Here is an 18,470-nt window from a genome sequence, read left to right on the forward strand (position 1 = left end):
ACTGATACCACCTCTCAGTGGATCAACTGAGGAACAGTGTAGGTTTAAACCACCCTGGAGAGGGTGTACCGCAATGGGATGTAAGGGTTTGCACAGCTCAGCGGAGAGTGGGAGCAATGCGTGGCCCCATTGAGTATTGGAATGATGTCCTTGGGCTGAAAGAGTTCCCAGCTCTACAGCAGAGAGCATAATCATAGCAAGAATCTAAATGTGCTTGTGGCACTTCTACCAGTAGATTTAACACTGACTTAGAACGCTGCGCTCTTCATTCCTTCTCTGCGGTCGTCTGCGAGGCGAGGTTAAAGAGGGATACAACAAGGGTACACATGATGCATATTGATGATGAATAAATAAACGAACACATTGGAAGAGAGAGAGACGGTGTGTAAAAGCCAGGGAAGGTTTCCCCCGTGATCCGTTCCCGACAGCGACCGGCTGCCTAAAAGCGCACAGCTCCTCCTCGGCTTGGGCGCCAACGACGCTGCGGCAACGCTACCGGCTTTAAGAGACAGTTTCCCCGTTGCTTCACTCAGAGCTGGCGCATGCGCAGCTGCCTTCCGCCCTCTTCTCTTTCTCTCTCTCGCCCCGCCCTGCCTGCCACAACGCTAACTAAGGCACCGCGGCATCTTGAGGAGGCAGCGCCGGGGCGAAGGCCTCGCGTCAGTTCCTGCTCCTATGCTGGGCTCGGCCAATTACACGCCGGCTCCTTCGGCTCCCGCCTCGTCTCCATGGTGACAGGAGGAGCCAGCCTTTTCCGGCCCCTTTGGGGAGCCACTTGTTCCTCAACATGGTGAGTTGCCTTCTGTTTTCACGTCGAAGCGGGGCGCGCGGGTGGGGAGGAGGGACGAGGGACGACGGTTGAGGCCTCGGACTCAGCTGGCGCGGGGAGAGCCAACGCGCACGCGCAGCTCGGGGGTGCGGCGCGAGGACCTCTCAGAACCCCGGTTCTGGCTTGCCAGTTCTTAAGGCTTGGCTTCCTTTCATTGGGTAGCTGCGGAGGCTGACGTCACTTTTCAGAGGTCAGGCTCTCTGCGCCTCGTCATGGCACCGTGACGCTGCTTCTTCACAGAGGCAACGCGGTGTAGTGGTTACGGAGCAAGGCATATGAGGTTGCCAGCTTTCGAACCGGGCCCTGCAGCTGTTCCCTTAGCAGCAGTTCGAACTGCAACCATTAGCAAGTTGGTTTACAGGCCCATGCCCTGTAAAAAGGTTCTCCTCCTCCTGTGGACTGACTTGATAAGTTGTTTGAAAAGCAGGGTATAAAAAATTAGCAACAGTTTAATGCAGTGGTTCCCAACCTTTTTTGGGTCATGCCCCACCTAAGCATCTCTAAAATCCTGATGCCCCCCCCCCTTGTGACATATAATTCTTATTATTCAAAAAGTGAACTCTTATTCACGTGGAGGAAGCCTAAAACGCCATTAACTGTTAATAACTCATTCTCGAATTGCCCCCCTCTTAAAAATCAAATTGTACCCCACATTGGGAACCACGGGTTTAATGTGTATCAGTTTTCTACAAAGAGACCCTAGCCTGGACTTGAGGGGACAATCTTGACATGGATGTCTGAGTTCAAACTCCTTTTCAGCCACAGAGTTCGGTGGTAGGCCCCTGAGCAACTAACCATCTGTTAAGCTAACCAAATTTATAGAGATATAGTGGAGATAAAACCACCTCAAAATTATTAGAGGCCAAATGGGTTAGAAATGTGATAAATGGAAAAAAACCCCAAACAAACACTTGGTGCAGGATGCTGTGATAATGAGAGCTTCATTTACTGAATTCCTGCCTGTTATATGGCTCTTAAGGGCACAGGAGCTTTTACAACCCGGGCTTGTCCCTGCTTGCCAGGGTTAACTGTATTTATTCTTACCTCCTAAGTGAGTGTTACTTTGCGACAGTGTGTAACATTAGTGAAACAACTTTCCTTATAATAAAGGGCAGTGTTCAGAAATCAAGTTCATTTTGGGGAATGTGACTGAAGAAATGAAAGTTTCAGTAATTAAGAGATTGACAACGATTTTTGCTATTGCTTTTTTATTTGCAGGGGACAATACACTTATTTCGCAAATCACAGAGGTCTCTACTTGGCAAGTTAACACAGGAATTTAGATCAGTAGCTGCTGATCGAAGGGTAAAGTTTTCTTTTACAGTTCAGACACTAAAACTCTAGTTACATGTCTTCTCAGAGAAATATACCTCTTTGCTTGCTGTAATAGAAACTTGATTCCAATAAATATTTGTTTTTCATTAGAATATATGCCATTAATGAATGATTTTGGAAGAGGGACATACTGCCAGGTTGTTTCAGACAATGCATATGCTGCAATTGCCTGTATTTATTTACTCCTGTTTGATTTTAATTTGTTGTGTGATTTTGTACTACTTTCTGAACTGGTGAGAGTCTCCTTGCTGTCTGTGATTTTATGAAGTTAGGGATGAACACACTGGCTGTATACTCTTCCTTCGCCCATCTCCTCCTCCTCTCCTGGTTTATTTTCATGGCTACCCCGAGTTCCCCAGTTTCGTAATTCTGTCTTCATGTAAGCTAGGATCTTTGCGCTGAAAGTGGCACAACAGAGGAGGGAGGAGCACACTTCATAAATTGTTTTTGAGGCTTTGAATGACCATCTGAATGAAGTGTAGATACAGCTGTCTAGAACAGATGTGGGGAACTTTTAGCTCACCAGATGTTGCTGAATTACAGCTCCCATCAGCCCCAACAAGCATGGGCACTGGCCAAGGATAATAGGAGCTGTAGTTTAGCAACAACTGGAGGGCCAGACGTTCCTCACATGTGGTCTAGCCTAGCAGTGGTTCACAATTAGCTAAGCACTGTGGACCCCCTGTTTTTCAAAATCCAAGTGATGGAAACCCTACTTTTGAAAATTTTGATATCTCTATGGTACTTTTTGTTATGTGAATGGTGCCAAGGACTCCCTGGGTGGGTTACATAGATCCGGGGGGGGTGTGTCCATGGACCACCAATTGGGAACCATTGGTCTAGAGTATGCTTAGCTGCTGTCTCTTGAGATCACCATGAGTGTTAAAGCTAATGGTGGCATAAAATGCTCATTCAAAATTGTGTGAGTGTGTTGCAGGATTGTAAGGTTTTTTATGACAAATAAGCTTTATTTCAATTCCCTTGTTAAGTAGTCACTTTATTGTCATTTACAGTCATGGAAGATCTTGTTGTTTGGTGCAATAAACATAGTATGTACTGGCTTCCTCCTTATGTGGTGCAGTTCAACAAACAGCATAGGTATGTTTATGTTATTGCATTTAAATGCTTCTGCGTAGTAAACTGATAATAGTATTAATATAATGAAGCAGAATCCTCTATGTGTAACAGAATTAAGCAGTCTATATTATAACTGGAAGAGTTGTAGATCTGTGAGCATCTTGTGATATCTCACTGTTTCTATCTTGTACTTCTTCCAAAATGTATTTTAAATGGTCTGAGCATTCTTCTTGTTCCTCCCCTGGAGTATTCTTGAGGCAGGCCCTATTAAGAATAATCCTACAGTCTGTAAGCCTTTGTCTGGATTTGCAATTTATTGCCAGGTCTGTACCAGATGAATGCTCCTTGATCACACTGGCACTGTTAGTTCTTAAAGTACTTAGAAATCTGTGGAGCTAGCTACTTCTGTGCCTTTAATACTGTCCAGATTGAAGAGGGGCACATTTCCCCACATTGCAAATATGCATGCATCACGGATATAATGACTGCTTCTTGTGAGTGGAGCTGATCATGACCCTGTGCACTTTTTTGCCTTGGTTGTCATTTTTATTATTGCTTAGGTTTTGCAAAAGCATGCCCTTCTTGGGTTATGTGGCTTGTGCAGTTATGTAGAGATTTTTTAATTTTATTTTTAAAGTTAAATCTTCGGCTCTGGTGAGTGGGTAAGATAATTCTGACATGTATGGTGCTCCTTTGCACCTAGTGCCTTCCTTGTTTCCTGGCAACCAGACCCCTCATCTTGCTCTAGGCCAAGGATGGGGAACCAGTGGCCTTTCAGATGTTGGTAGACTAAAACACTTGTGGGCCTGGGCCACGCTGTTTTGAGGCTGATGGGAGCTCAGTGATACAGCAGATACTTTGCATGCAAAAGGCTCCAGCTTCAAACAGAGAGACTCATGTCTGAAACCTTGGAGAGCTACTGCCCATCAGTGTAGACGGTACTAAGCTAGATGGACCAATGGTCTGACTTTGTATAAGGCAGCTTTATCCCTAACATGTGGAGGGCTAGAGGTTCCCTATCCATGCTCTAGGCATTGACTTGAAGGACAGGAGTGGAGTAGATCAGGCTTCCCTGAACTTTATGGGTCTAGGAGCACATCTGAAAATTTAAGAAACTGTTGTGGGCACTAGGGCTAGGTGATATATTAATATATCGTCCAAAACTGATTTGAAGTTCATATTGTGATATTGGTTTCATAATTTTTGACATGGCCTGCCAATATATTGTGAATCATGATGTGTGAATGTGCTGTGCAAAAATCACAATACTTCTCTCAATTCCTTCAGTCCCTGTTAACTCTGCCAGCATAGCTCTTCCCTACTTCCTGCAGGGGGCAGCAGATCACAAGAGCAGACGCTGGCAGAAATCACGATGTGAGAAAAACCGTGAAGCCAGCCAATACCTCTACATTGCTCCATCCTTATTCCAGACATTGTGATATATCAGTATATCACAGTGTTTAGCTGGTGATAGTGTTGAAAACCAGATATCACCCAGCCCTAGTGGGCACCACGATACAGCCATTTCATAGATGAAAAACTGGTGATGCTCAGAACATCCCTAAACATGCAGACTCTGAAAAAAGAACAGGCAAGAAGAAGAAGAAGAAAGAGGAACCCTGCCCAAATAGGTAGCCCCTCCCACCAAACAATCCCCACAAATTAAAATCAGACCAAAAAATGAGCAGTTTTTCTGAGGGCACCATGATGCCCATGGGCTCTTCATTGAGACTCCAGGAGCAGCTGCTTACAGTTTTAGCTGCTGCTTGTCTTCCAGCTGCAGTGGAGCAGTCCCAGAATATTAGCACTTATAATTCCCTTGAGCTGTCTTGCAACCCACGGTTTGACTACTGAGCATATGAGCACAAAGCATAGGCAACCAGTAGTCGTGATGCAATATTTGGAGGGTCACAGTTTCCCCACCACTATTGTAAAATGTGTCTTGTATCTTTAGAAGACATGGGAGTATGTAGGTAATGGTATGAAGTGTTTAATCCTTGAAAGGAATATTTTGCAGGCAGGAGAACTTGAAGCTTCTTTACTGTGTATTCATTCTTTATTGTGTATTTATGTGTAAGTAAAGTATAAACCTTCTTTCCACAGCTTTAACTGCATATACCTACCTAACTATCTTTGATCTTTTCAGGTATGTTTTACTTTAAAAAAATCCTCATCTCATTTTGTAACACTTCCATATAATGTATGTGACATTTTCTTTATACTGTTATCTAAAACCAATGTTAGTCATACCCATGGTAGACCCATGGAAATTAATGGGCATGACTGATCAGGTCCATCAATTTCAGTGGGTCTAATCCAAGTACAATGTACCAGGAACTAAGACCCGTTGAACATAATGGAGCTTATTGCTCTGTCTTTCTGTATGCAGTTGCACTGCCAAAGCAACTTTATTTCAATAAATTAATGAATTATTGAAAACTGAGTTTTTATTAGCTAAATTTTGCTTATTTGAATTTCCATTGTTTTCTTTTAATATAGTTTAATAACATGCTTGATAAGTTATTGGGTAATGATGAAGAAGCCCAGCCCAGCTTATTCATTTGGGTAAGTGATATGCTGATATTTCATGTCTCCTGAAAATATTTGTTCTAAAGTATGTGATAAACATGTAAGGGGTTTTTTAATTAAAAAAATTATCAAAGTCTGTCTATGAAAATGTGCAAAACTTGTACAATCAGCCATATTTATATAAAGAAGTTTGGAACTTGCATGCAAAAATGGTATTGTGTGTAAGATTTCATTCTAGCCTTGTTTTTGCCTGATACCAACATATATATTCGCTTCAGATGCGAGACCCTTAATGCAGGGATTGCCAACTTATGCACCTATAGGTCAGATCATCATCTGTCCCCTGCCCTGCACCATTTTATTTGGTCCCTGAAGGCCTTACACCATTTTAACCAATCTATGAGAAAATAGTTTCCTCACAGTTTATTGTACAGGACAAATAATTTAGCTTTGCAAGCAAGTCCCTCTGAATGTGCTGAGAGTTTTCTTCCTGATCAGAATACTTGTCTGCCCATATTGATTTTAAAATGTTTGACCTCTCAAATTTCAGGTTTGAGAGATTTGAAGTCCTAGCAGTATTTGCTTCCACGGTTCTAGCACAGCTTGGGGCGCTCTTTATACTCAAGGAAAGGTAGGAATATTGCTTGCACTTACGACTGATATGTAACAAGAGGAACTAAATAATGCTAGAAGTCAATTTTAATTTTTGACACCATAGTCCTCATCTTGCTGCTTTGTGCTGGTGTAGATACACATGATGTGTGGCTAAGGCTGTAATCCTTTGGTCCTTGGGATTTTGTGAATCTCCCTCTCCATAGGCAGAGAAAGAGGTGCATCTTTGGAGAGGGAGTTCCAACCATGGGGGCCTCCCTGCAGCAGCAAAATCCAATGGCAGAGAGGGGTTCTTGGGACAGATTGGGGAAGGCATTGGATCTGCTCGGTCCAAAACCCTCCTAGTCCTCTAACCCTGTCCTGGAATGAGGCAAGGCAGGGGTTGGGGGGGGGAGTGAACAGGCCCTGGGGCTGGTATATGCATTTTTGTATGTGTGTTATTTAAAAGGAGAACCTCCAAAGGGAGGCAAAAAAGAAAGATGGGCAATCCCTCATCTTCTACCCTGCTGGCATGAGCTCAGAGGGATTTGGATCCACTATGCCTCCTGTTCCACCAGTAGGATTGCTTTGTAACAGATGTCTTGAAAGAACAGTTAACTGTAAAACTATTATTATTGTGTCTTGTAGTGCTGAACGATTTCTGGAACAACCAGAGATTCACACGTAAGTGCTTATAATATGCAAAAGTATTGAATTAAATATTACAGGGATAAAGGGGCATGGCTAATACAGTGTTAATTCTCCACATTACTACATTGTTAAACGCAGAACAATAAAGTTTACGCTGACATGATATTGAGGCCATTGGCAAAATTCCATTTGACTTTAATGTCTCTCAATTATATTTGTAGTTATAAATTAACTCTCATAGTTGTGGGGCAAGATATTTTTAAAAAAGATTTTTATGTGTTTGCTGCTGAGGATGTAACACTCATAGATAAATATTGTAGAGCAGAACTGTAATTCTACTGTGTACATTGGAATAAGATTAAAGAAATAAATTTTCTATTTCAATAAAAGCTGATTAAATGTAGCTAAATGAAGAAGAAAAATGGGATGATAAACAGGTTAGTAAATAAAAAAAAACTGGCTAAGGTAACTAGTACTTGGTGGAATATTATGATAGTCAATGGCAATAAAATTGATTTCTTCTTTTTAGGGGTCGATTGTTGGTTGGTACCTTTGTGGCACTCTCCTTCAACCTGTTTACAATGCTTTCTATTAGGAATAAACCTTTTGCTTATGTATCTGAAGGTACGTAATGAATACATGTGTTAAAACTAAAGTGAGTGAATGTCCATGGTTTTGGAGATCTGACTTACTTAGGGGAAAAAAAATATTACTTTCTGGCTAGCCACTATTTTTGACTGCCACCAAGCCCCTCCTCTCCCTCAAATCTTCGTGTATGCCTAGAGGGCCTGGGAGAAATAGGTGGTGTTTTCTCATTTGCAGTGGAGAAGAAACATGCTCTCCAAATTGTACTGCCAATGAGAACTCTTCGGTGAGTTATGCCACTTGCCAGAGAGCCTGGGGCAATTCTTCCTGACAAATGTACTTGTGGGTGCCTCTGAGTAACAGTTGTTCACATCTAGATGATGCTTTATCTAAAAAACAGTTATGGAAGGTGTGTAAATCTTAAGTTGATGAGGCTTGCTTATGCACATGTCACAGGCTGATTTAGGACAGAGCCCCCGCACAAGTCACAAGTCGCTGAGCCAAGGGGGCACCTTTCTGCCTCCTCAAAGCCTAGTAAGGACCTGGTTTGGGAAGTAAGTCTGAGGGCTCTGACAGGGTCCTAGAGTCCTCCCACCTCCTTCCCAAAGTCTAGTTAGCACTTGCCCAGCTTTGAGAAGGAGTCGTAAGGACTCTAGGACCCTTTCAGAGTCTTCGCGCCTCTTTCCCAAAGCCCAGCACCTCCCTTACCTGGCTTTGGGAAGGTCGCAGGAGGGCTGTGGGGGGGCAGCAAATTTTGGCCTGCCACATGGTGCCATATTATCAAGGTCTACACCTGCAAATGCCTTTTATAAAAACGTTTTAAATGTCAATAAGCTTAAGTGTTCAGTTTCATATATATACTTGTCAAGCTATAGTATTTTTGTCTGATCTTTTTATTCACTGGACTTTGGTTACTGTTGCTGGGGGAAATGTTTTATTGGATTTTCTCTTTTTTGGGGGGTATAGGATGATTTTAACTTTTGCATTGCTCATTTTGTCATTTTGCATTTTTTATTTCTGTAAGGCATGTTGGATTTCCCAGAAAGGCTTAGAAATATTTTAAAATACTGTTTTAAGAAACACATGCCACTGAACCCTGACTCACACCTGTGCAAACCAGTCTTGTATATTGTTCTTACAATATCAGAATACTATTATTAAAGTAATGATGCTAAAGAACACTGTAGCTATGCTGGCACAATAAGTGAGTTGACCTGGAACAATAAAACATATATCCAGACCTATTATTTTCCTGCAGGCCTCACATAGAATTGCACTTGCAGTTTTCAAAAATAGGTTTCTGTGTGTTTTAGTGACTGACATGCTATCATAAGTATTCTAATAATAATATTTGCTATGGTGGGGTTTTTTTTTGTAGCTGCAAGTACAAGTTGGCTTCAGGAACATGTTGCAGATCTCAGTAGGAGGTAAGTTAAAAGGATGATATGGTAACAGAATAATGGAGCCATAGAATTATACAGTTGGAAGGGATCCTGAGGATCATCTAGTCCAACTCCCTGCTGTGCAGGAATCTCAGCTAAAGCATCCATGACAGTTGGCCATCCGACCTCTGCTTAAAAACCTCCAAGGAAGGAGAGTCCACGACCTTTCAAGGGAGACTGTTCCACTGTCGAACAGCTGTTACTGTCAGAAAGTGCTTCCTAATGTTTAGTCAGAATCTCCTTTCTTGTAACTTGAATCCAGTGGTCGAAATCCAACCATCTAGAGCAGGAGAAAAGCCTCCTCCATCTTCCATGTAACAGCCCTTTAAATATTTGAAGATTGCTATCATATCTCATCTCAGTCTCTTCTTATCCAAGCTAAACATACCCAACTCCCTCAACTGTTTCTCATAAGACTTGGTTTCCAGATTCTTGATCATCTTGGTTTCCCTCCTTTGCACACGTTCCAGCTTGTCAATATCCCTCTTAAATTGTGGTGCCCAGAACTGGACACAGTACTCCATATGTGATCTGCCCAAGGCAGAATAGAGTGGTAGTTTTACTTTCCTTGATCTGGACACTATATTTCCATTGATGCAGCCTAGAACAGCATTGCCTTTTTTCTTTTCTTTTTTTGTTGCTGGAAAAATAAGACGTTACAGATCAGCAGCTGGCAGCCCTTGGACTAAATCTTCCCATGCCTGTTGCCAGTGAATGGCAAGGTTTATATAGAAGGAATAGTGAGTTTGGCCATGGGCCTTGCTGGTCATGCAGTTTGACAAGACCAAGGACTGCCTCTGACCTGCACCTTCTTCCCCCTGCTAAAATGGCCTTACTGTAAGATGAGTTACTGAGCAGAGATAAAACAGAATTTAGAAGACAAGGTACATAGTTCCTACATTTTCCCAAAGTATTCAGTTGTGGTGGTCTGTGTTTGCTCTCATTTGGTGTAATGGTGTAGAAACCTGACATCATTGCTAAACCAACTGCCCTATGTTTCCATCTGGTCTTGGGAAAAGTGGATTTCTGGGAAATGTTTCTAGAAAATGTCACAATAATATGAAAGTGTTTTGAATTTGCTAGGTTGATACTTGATGGCATCTGTCTCTGCTCTGGTTAACATCGTGAAACACCTCCCTCTTTATGAGTGAGAGTAGGATCAAGAAGAGTTTGAATTCCCCAATAACGCTTGTATCCTGTCCGTCATCAGATCATGGTGGCTGGTGATGGCCTTCATGTTAAGTTTCTTAAAATACATATATGAAAAAGCAAGATGATTCCCCATGTCCACTTTTGCATAAAAAGCTGCCTTATAGTCAGACTATTATAAGTCAGACTATTTCTCTGCCTAATCCATTCTGTCAACACTTGATTAGCAGCCGCTTTCCAGGATTTCAGGCAGAATTCTGTTTCCCAGCATGTGTCACCTGATCCTCTTAACTGACGAATGATGCCAGGGATTGAATTGAGAACCATCTGAATGCAAAGTGTGTGCTCTGCCCTAAATAAATAAGTTATAGTTGGAGAGGCCCTCGTGTCATTTCAGTAGCTAAAGCCTTTTATGAAACTGGGCACCATCAGTTAGAGCTGGGAGGAAATATCTGTAACTAAAATTGAAGAGCTTTTTCCTTGATTTTATTTTAGCATTTAGGTATGCTCCTGTCCCTTATATCATTTCCCTCAGCAATAAGGCTCACACCTGAGTCAAGTAGAGTTCCCTGTCTGCAGAGGGCTGCCATAAGAGCCATCACTGTACCTATAAATTGCGTGTGTTGCTGTTTAACTGGATGTTTCCACTATTGATCCATCTTATTCCTCGCTTTCTTTTAGTTTGTGTGGGATCATTCCTGGGCTGAGCAGCATCTTTCTTCCACGCATGAACCCTTTCATCTTGATCGACCTTGCCGGGGCTTTAGCTCTTTGCATTACATACATGCTAATCGAAATTAAGTAAGTACTCATGAATTTAAAGAAGACATTCATAGATACTGAAGGCTGAAAAACAGGTGTGCCCGCTAATGTTACCCTTGTTTCTTTCAGTAATTATTTTGCAGTAGATACTGCCTCTGCTCTAGCCATTGCCTTGATGACTTTTGGTACCATGTATCCCATGAGCGTCTACAGTGGGAAGGTATTGCTTCAGGTGAGCCAATGAGAGAAGTGACTTTGTGATAGCATCTTTCAGTGTAGCCAAGGTTGGCATCACCCATTTAATGTAAAAAAAAACACACACACAGCCTCTCACTTTATGAAATGTTAAAAAATGTTCCATATTGCACCTAATATGCGGGATTTGCAACAGCTGCCTATATGATACTGGACCCAATTTAAGATGCTGCTGTTGGTGTATAAAGCCTAGAATGACTTGGAACGTGGATAACTGATGGAGCATCTCTCCCCATATCAACCAGCCTATACTTTGAGATAGTTGAGGGGGCCTCCTTCATGGTTCTAGTGCTGAGTGTGCTCTGTCATTCTGGGATGCAAGACAAGCACTTATTGGCCATTGTGCCACAACTCTAGAATTCCACCCCCCTGGGAGTGTGGCTGGCATAATCATTGGTGGCTTTTCACCATATGGTTAAAAACAGATCTTTTCTATGTCTTTAGAGGCTCTGTTTAGTTGGTTCTGAATTTGAGTGCTCTACTGTTGTAATCTTTTATTTGTTTACTTGCCTTTTGTCTTCATGAATGTATTTTTTAAGACTGGGGGATAGTGTTATGGGACAATCTGGTGGAAAGCAGTCTCCAAATTTTACAAATAAATAAATGTAAATTTTAAAATATTTCACTGAATTGTAAACAAAGGCCTACAGGGGCAGAAAAAGGCCTGGTGAGAACTGAGCATGCTCAAGCCCCCAACAACCACAGAATGATGCATGTCAGTCAGGAAAGAAAACCTGGAGGTGTGGGTGGGGACGGTTACGGAATGGAGTATCCTGGGAGGAGAACACGGCTAGTTTGCTAGAACCTTGAGCAAGAACGCACCTATTAAGAGGTGAAAGCACAGTGTCGCTTTTTAGAGTCCCACTTTAGTGTCCATAGTGCATCCTCAGCAGAAGCGGCTTCTGGGTGTAGGGGATCTGCTATGCTAACTTCCTGGCATGTGGGCTGCTATTCCTTAACAGAGTGGGAGGTAGCGGGGAGGTCAGTGTGGCGCAAACACACTGGTGGAGCCAAATCCAGTGGTGTTCTTGGTGCATCTGCATTATGCCAACTTTCCTGCCCCCTCACCCCCTCCCTCCTGTTAAGCAATGGTAGCCATCTGCCAGGAAGCTGGCATAGCAGCTCCACTCCATGTAGTGAGCCCCTTTTATTGTCTTTAGATTGTTGAGTCATTTAAGAACTATTGGGGGGGGAACCCTCTTTGGCAGTTTTTAAAAGTAATAGTATTTTTTGTTTTTTCAGACAACGCCACCTCATGTGATTGGACAGCTTGATAAACTTATAAGAGAAGTAAGTTAGTTTAAAATGTTACATTGGTATACAGTGGCCAGGGCCACCCTTGCCCCAGAGCATGCACAATATATATATTTTATGGGTTGTGTAGCCAAGGGAGAGGAGGCAGTATTTCCTTATTTTCTAATACTGGTGTTTCAGTTTTCAGTATCAATGAAATATGTGCTTTTTGTAGGAATTTGGTAAACGGCCTCTCCCATTAATTTTCCAATGATCCCTTTGTTCACATTTTTAGTTTGGATACTATAGAAGCTATAGATATACATTTTTTAAAAAAATAACATTCTTAATACTTTACTAATAAATTAATATATAAATATAGAATGTTCAGATCAGTCTTATGAGATGTATCTGATGCTGTCCTGTGTCCCAAGTGGAGTAGCCTTTTGAAGAATGCAGTTGGTGGAAGTATAAATAGGCTTACATCTTGATCTTCTGCATGTTTACATAGAAAACACATTGATTTCAAGGAGGCTGGACTCCAAGTGAGCTTTTCTATTAACACAACCCTTGGGGCTTTATGAATAAGCTGTCAGAAACATTAGCATTTTAATACTAATATTGTGATTCATTGTGTGTCTTCAATTAGGTTTCTACATTGGATGGTGTCTTAGAAGTACGAAACGAGCATTTTTGGACATTGGGATTTGGTTCTCTGGTATGTATCCCCCCACCTGACTTTATTTTATTTTTTCAAAACAAAGCATGTCACTCTTTTTAATAACATCACTTGAAGATTGTTTCTCTCCTGCACAGTTTGTTTGCTTCAAGTGCAGGGGAGCAGTGAGCTTATTCTTCTTTGCTTTCTAGGCTGGATCAGTACACGTGAGAATTCGAAGAGATGCTAATGAACAAATGGTACTTGCTCACGTGACCAATCGGTTGTATACGCTAGTGTCTACGTTGACTGTTCAGATTTTCAAAGATGACTGGATTAGGCCAACCTTGACCTCTGGAACTATTGCAAACAATATGCTGAATCTTTCAGATCATCACATCATTCCAATGCCACCTCTAAAAATGGCAGAAAACTCTAACGTAGCTACATCTACTCCAGCTAAAGCAAGTAGTCCTCCTCCAGAATTCTCCTTTAATACACCAGGCAAAAATATGAATCCAGTCATTCTTGTGAATACTCAGACAAGGCCCTACAGACTAGGCTTCAACCGTGGAACTGTACCTTACAGCAGTGTCTTCACGCAAGGATTTGGAGTCCCAGGAATAGGGGCAACCCAGGGATTCAGGACTGGTTTAATAAATGCTCCCCATAGATATGGAACTGGCACTCAAGGTCAGCCCAGGCCCCAATAAACTATTTTCTATATTTATTGTTTGATTATTATTTTTATCTATTATATTGCTCACTTTTTTCTACAAGACTGTTCATATTTTTAAGATGGACCAGGATCAAATATTTCCAATCATGAAAATGTGTTTTTGTTGTTTCATTTACTATCTCTGACTGTAAAAGTTGCAGCTATACAAGCGGTGAGCTTATTCATATTTTATTTTTGTTTTTGTAAGTGATTACAGTACAATATATCAAGGAACTTCAGAAGATAACAAATTTGGCCAGAAGTGAGGTTCTATATCTTTTTCTTGATGGTGATGAAGAGTGTTTCCAATTACCAAATTTCTCCAAAACTTCTTTGCCTATGATGTAATCATACAATCATTTTTAAAAGTTACATTTTCCTTAATTGGAAAGGTGTGTGTCATATATAAATGACCACTTGGAGGTCCAACAGACCCACTTGAAATCTTATTTGACATTAAGAGATGCTTATCTAAATAAATACTTTATATTGCTGCCAGGTTCACAAGAGTTATCAACTCTCCTATGGTGTTAACTATCACAGATTCATTTTTATTTCTGCCATCTGTGTTTGACAGTGTGCTGGGAAATCTTAGGGTGGTCCTTTTAAACTATTGTTAATCCTGTTTGAAGAGTTCAGAGTAGTGGCATGGTATGTGGAATGAATTCTTTGGTTAACCTAGTAGCATTTTTTATTTATGGAAACACTGATTTTAAAACTTCTTTCCAGCTGCTTTTTAAAAAGTGATGGTACCTCTCTGCATGAAGGTAAACAAGGTGCTTAAATGGGAAGTATAGCAACAGGCCAGTCACTCTGTTTTTTGTTAGCAGTTTCAACTAGCATGGTCAGTAACTGATTTGAGTGCATATTTTAATGTTTTGCTAATAAGTATTGTGATATTTTTCCTTCATTCTGTTGCCAGTGAAAATTTGTATATCACCTGCCTACATTATATACTGTATCTAGTTTTCCTTCAGTGAGTCCTTACCTACAAGGGCACATGATTTAGATTAGTTGGTGACCAGCATCAACTTTACTTTTCTGCCATGGAAAACCACAAAGTGTGGCTGCCTCTCTCCTCCACCCTGCTCTCCAAAACAGTCACACTAACAGCATGCAAGGAACCAGGTTGCTGCAGCAGGCATGTGGACTCTTCCACCTTCTTCCTACCTCCAGGTTTCTCTCCACAACTAAAGGCAGCCATTTACATTCCTACCCTCTCCTGTTTGTGATTGAGAGGACCCTTCTGCAAGGAGGATGTGGGGGTGGTGATTTGATTTCAGGATTTGACTTTTCCACCTTCCCTTTCCCAAATGCCTTGCTGGACAAAGATACCTTTCTTTTTCTAGCTTGTCCTCTGCTGGGTGTCTGGTTATTTTGATTGTGAGATATATCCATTTAATGCTAAAAGGGCACATGATGTTCTTTGAGGCAGGACAACTGTACCAGAGCCATTTCAGGTTTTCCAAGTCACTCTCCTTGATGTGGAAGAAGTTTATATGCCCTCTTCCACCCAGCTCAAAGAGGCGTGTGTCATTGGGTGTGGGTAGAATTTAAAACAGGGCTGAATCCAATGTTGCTGCTCTACGTGTGCAACCGATTTCCATGTGCCCAGTGGAACTTCCTCTCTAAGCCTCAAGATCAGCTGCAAAGGGATAGGGGTCCCTCTGGAGCAGATTTGGGGGTGTTGGATTCTGGGGAGAGGAGAGGAAATGGAAGTTGTGTTGTATGAGTGGAACTCTCTTTGGTATAGCTCATACATTCCTTTGGGCTGTTTGTATTCTGCTAAGCCACAGAAATTGTCCAGTAAAATCAATTACCGCCATACCTCGGGTTGAATGTGCTTCAGGTTGAGCGCTTTTGGGTTGCGCTCCGCAGCAACTCGGAAGTAATGGAGCACATTAATTCTGGGTTTTGCCGCTCGCGCATGCGCAGACACTCAAAATGACGTCACGTGCATGCGCGGAAGCGGCAAAACGCGACCTGCGCACGTGCAGACGTGCTGTCGCGTCTTCCATTCCGTTCAGGATGCGAATGGGGCTCCGGAACAGATCCCATTCGCATCCCAAGGTACCACTGTATCTTACTCATTTTGTATATCTTGGTCCTTCAGACCAACATAACTCTGGAGAACTAAGTGTGAGGGAGAAAATAGGCTCCAACAGACTTAACAAGTGTTTATTTTATTATACAGTGCCAATATACAAGACACTCGCTTATCCAAATGTAAACACAAAGAATGGTGCTCTGTTTTTAAAGACTACATCCAGGTCACTACATATTCAAGAATTAGATACAAATCAGGACTTTTATTTCAGAATAACTCAGTAGTGTAAATGTTAGATCACCTATCCAAAGTGGAAAATTTACCAACAGCCATAAGGTAATGCTGTTAATCCTGCATGCCTGGTACATGGTTGAAGGCTTAAACATTCTTTCTAACAAAAGCATTCCCAAGTTTGGGGTATAATGAAAGATAATGGTTATAGAGTGTTGGATTGTGACATGTGAGACTAGAGTTAAACTCAACACTCAGCTGTAAAGCTCCCTGGGTGACCTTGGTCCAGTCATTGTCTCTTGACTTAACCTATCTCACCAGTTTGTTGTGAGGATAAAGTGTCTCATCTTGTTCTCCTTTGAGGGATACAGGTGTACGCAATAAATTCCCACCACTACCATATACTAAAGCCCATAGTTACAACTATTTAGAAGGATATAATTCTACAGACCATGCTTGTGTAATTGAGGTATTGGAGCTCAAATGTATTTGCAGACATCCTGCCATAGCAACAAAGCTCACAAGTTGCAGCATTATGTTCCCACACAGGCCCAAACTCTGAAGGGAGGTGGTGGGGAATAAGCAAAGTGGAGGGAGGGAGGCAGTGAATCTTAGTGGTGGAAATGTTCTGCGGGTTCAGGGAAGAGGGACAGGAACTGGGAATTGACCAAGGCCATCAGAGGACGATGTTTTAGCTGTAGTGGCAAAACTATTCCGGTACAATTAAAGCAGGGTTCTGAGATTGAACTGTACAATGAAATCTGCAGGATACTACCACTGATGTGCATTGTATGTGTTTTTAAAAGGATCTAAAAATGCAGCCTGAAAACATTCAGAGTCAGGGTGACTTGATATATTCAGTGTAATTTAGTTAGGCATCAAGCAGTTGCTTCATCTATGATTCACCTCTAAACTTGAATTTCACTGTTGAATAATTGCCTGTAGAGATAACACAGTAAGATGGAATGACCCACCACCTGATAAATGATTGTAGGGCTACACAATCAGGGGATTGCGTAGTAACATTATGATTTAAAAGAGACCTTTATCCCCCTCCCCACCTTGTACAAAATGGTAATCCAGGCATAGGGACTCCCTTTACCCAGTTAAACTACAAGTTATGGCACAGTAAATGAACATTTATTTTGGAACCTCATACAGTGGACCACTTCATGAGATTCATCTGGACAGAAGAATATCAGAAGAAATAAGCTACAAGGATGGATTCCTCTCATCACCTATCTTCTGTTCACATTTAACTGCATACCAAGTATGCACTAAATTATTATCACTTGATGTTAAAGGAAATAGCACTTAATTTTCTGGAATGTTGCTGTAGCTAAAATCATGAAATACTGTACTGAATATCATTGTGTAGCATAATGAATCTAAGCCTTTTCATTTATTTCTTCTTCAGTGAAAGATGAACAGTTGTGTTTTTCCTTCTACTTGAACACAGTTTGGTATAAATGTTTATTTTCCCCACTGCCAGAATTTGGTTTACCCACAGTTGTGTGTACCACTAAACCTTAAAGAATTGCTGTTCTTTCCATTTTCCTCTAGGGGGCAAATATTAAAAACTAAGCTATGTTATTCCTATAGTCTCCAAAAGCTTGTTTTTGGAAGCAGTTAAAGAGGAACCGGTGGTAGCCTTAAAAACAGAGCAGGAGTTGTGTGGGAGCCAGCAGTGTGCCATCACAGATTGAGATATTCCAGCACAAATACTTGTAGAATCTTGTTGAGGTTGTCAGTGGTTGGCTTGTCAAGATTTTCTTCATTGTCTTCCATGGTGTGCCACACTCTAGGGAAAGGAGCTGGGATCAGATGTAGGATTGGAACCCCTGGAGGGAAGAAAACAAAGAAGATGATTCTGGAGATTACTGGACTTCTGGGCATGTACGTTACTTGGTTATATAAACACAATAGCACTGTGGTGTTACATTCTAGTCCAGTGATATTTCTTTAGTGAGTATTAGATCAGAAATAATTCCAGAGCTTACTGGTAAGAGGGTAAAGAAATTAGAAACGCAACCATATAAAAAAGAACTTTAAAAAAATGATATCCACCTTTCAAGCCCTACAGAAAATGCAATAATATCACATCATTAGTTAATGCTGAACATGTTTATATTTTAATGTTAATACAGGTATGTATAAGGGCCTGCCTTATATCCCTTCTGCCATTGCCCCAAGTTCTCATCTTTCAGACTCTGCTGCCAAAAGTATAATGTATAAAAGGTTGTCGTACCTCTTCTTAAAAATGGAACGTGGTCATCCTCTACTGGATGTCTTCGTAAGTCAGGCCGGAAATAGGGCCTTTCAGGAGAGTAATTGTTTAGCAAACCCAAAGCAACGAGGTTTTGTTCTGCAGGTTTTTT

General features: G+C 41.5%; 2 protein-coding genes across 4 annotated transcripts in view; one reads left to right on the top strand and one right to left on the bottom strand.

The window, feature by feature from the left end:
• Window positions 1–17,197, top strand: SLC30A6 (solute carrier family 30 member 6). 2 transcript variants are annotated; one of them, XM_083604330.1, is made up of 14 exons: window positions 1–790; window positions 2,048–2,654; window positions 2,708–3,262; window positions 5,345–5,387; window positions 5,741–5,806; window positions 6,321–6,401; window positions 7,010–7,045; window positions 7,542–7,636; window positions 8,976–9,024; window positions 10,870–10,989; window positions 11,080–11,182; window positions 12,448–12,495; window positions 13,088–13,156; window positions 13,309–17,197. In XM_083604330.1, the coding sequence occupies exons 3-14, from the start codon at window positions 3,235–3,237 to the stop codon at window positions 13,807–13,809; spliced, it is 1,239 nt and encodes a 412-aa protein (XP_083460456.1). In that variant the 5' UTR covers window positions 1–790; window positions 2,048–2,654; window positions 2,708–3,234; the 3' UTR covers window positions 13,810–17,197. The 2 variants fall into 2 exon arrangements, with proteins under 2 accessions (XP_083460456.1, XP_083460455.1); XM_083604329.1 differs by having other exon boundaries at window positions 2,048–2,134; window positions 3,178–3,262.
• The window catches only part of QPCT (glutaminyl-peptide cyclotransferase), a 21,780-nt gene continuing 19,288 nt past the window's right edge, over window positions 15,979–18,470 (bottom strand). For both annotated transcript variants that reach the window (XM_083604352.1, XM_083604351.1), the window contains exons 6-7: window positions 18,341–18,457; window positions 15,979–17,933 (exon numbers count right to left, since the gene is read on the bottom strand). In XM_083604352.1, the coding sequence (XP_083460478.1) occupies window positions 17,788–17,933; window positions 18,341–18,457 (263 nt within the window). In that variant the 3' untranslated portion in view covers window positions 15,979–17,787. The remainder of the gene's footprint in view (window positions 17,934–18,340; window positions 18,458–18,470) is intronic.

The sequence above is a fragment of the Podarcis filfolensis genome (assembly GCF_964270895.1).
Source record: "Podarcis filfolensis genome assembly, chromosome: 3".
Classification (NCBI taxonomy): Eukaryota; Metazoa; Chordata; class Lepidosauria; order Squamata; family Lacertidae; genus Podarcis; species Podarcis filfolensis.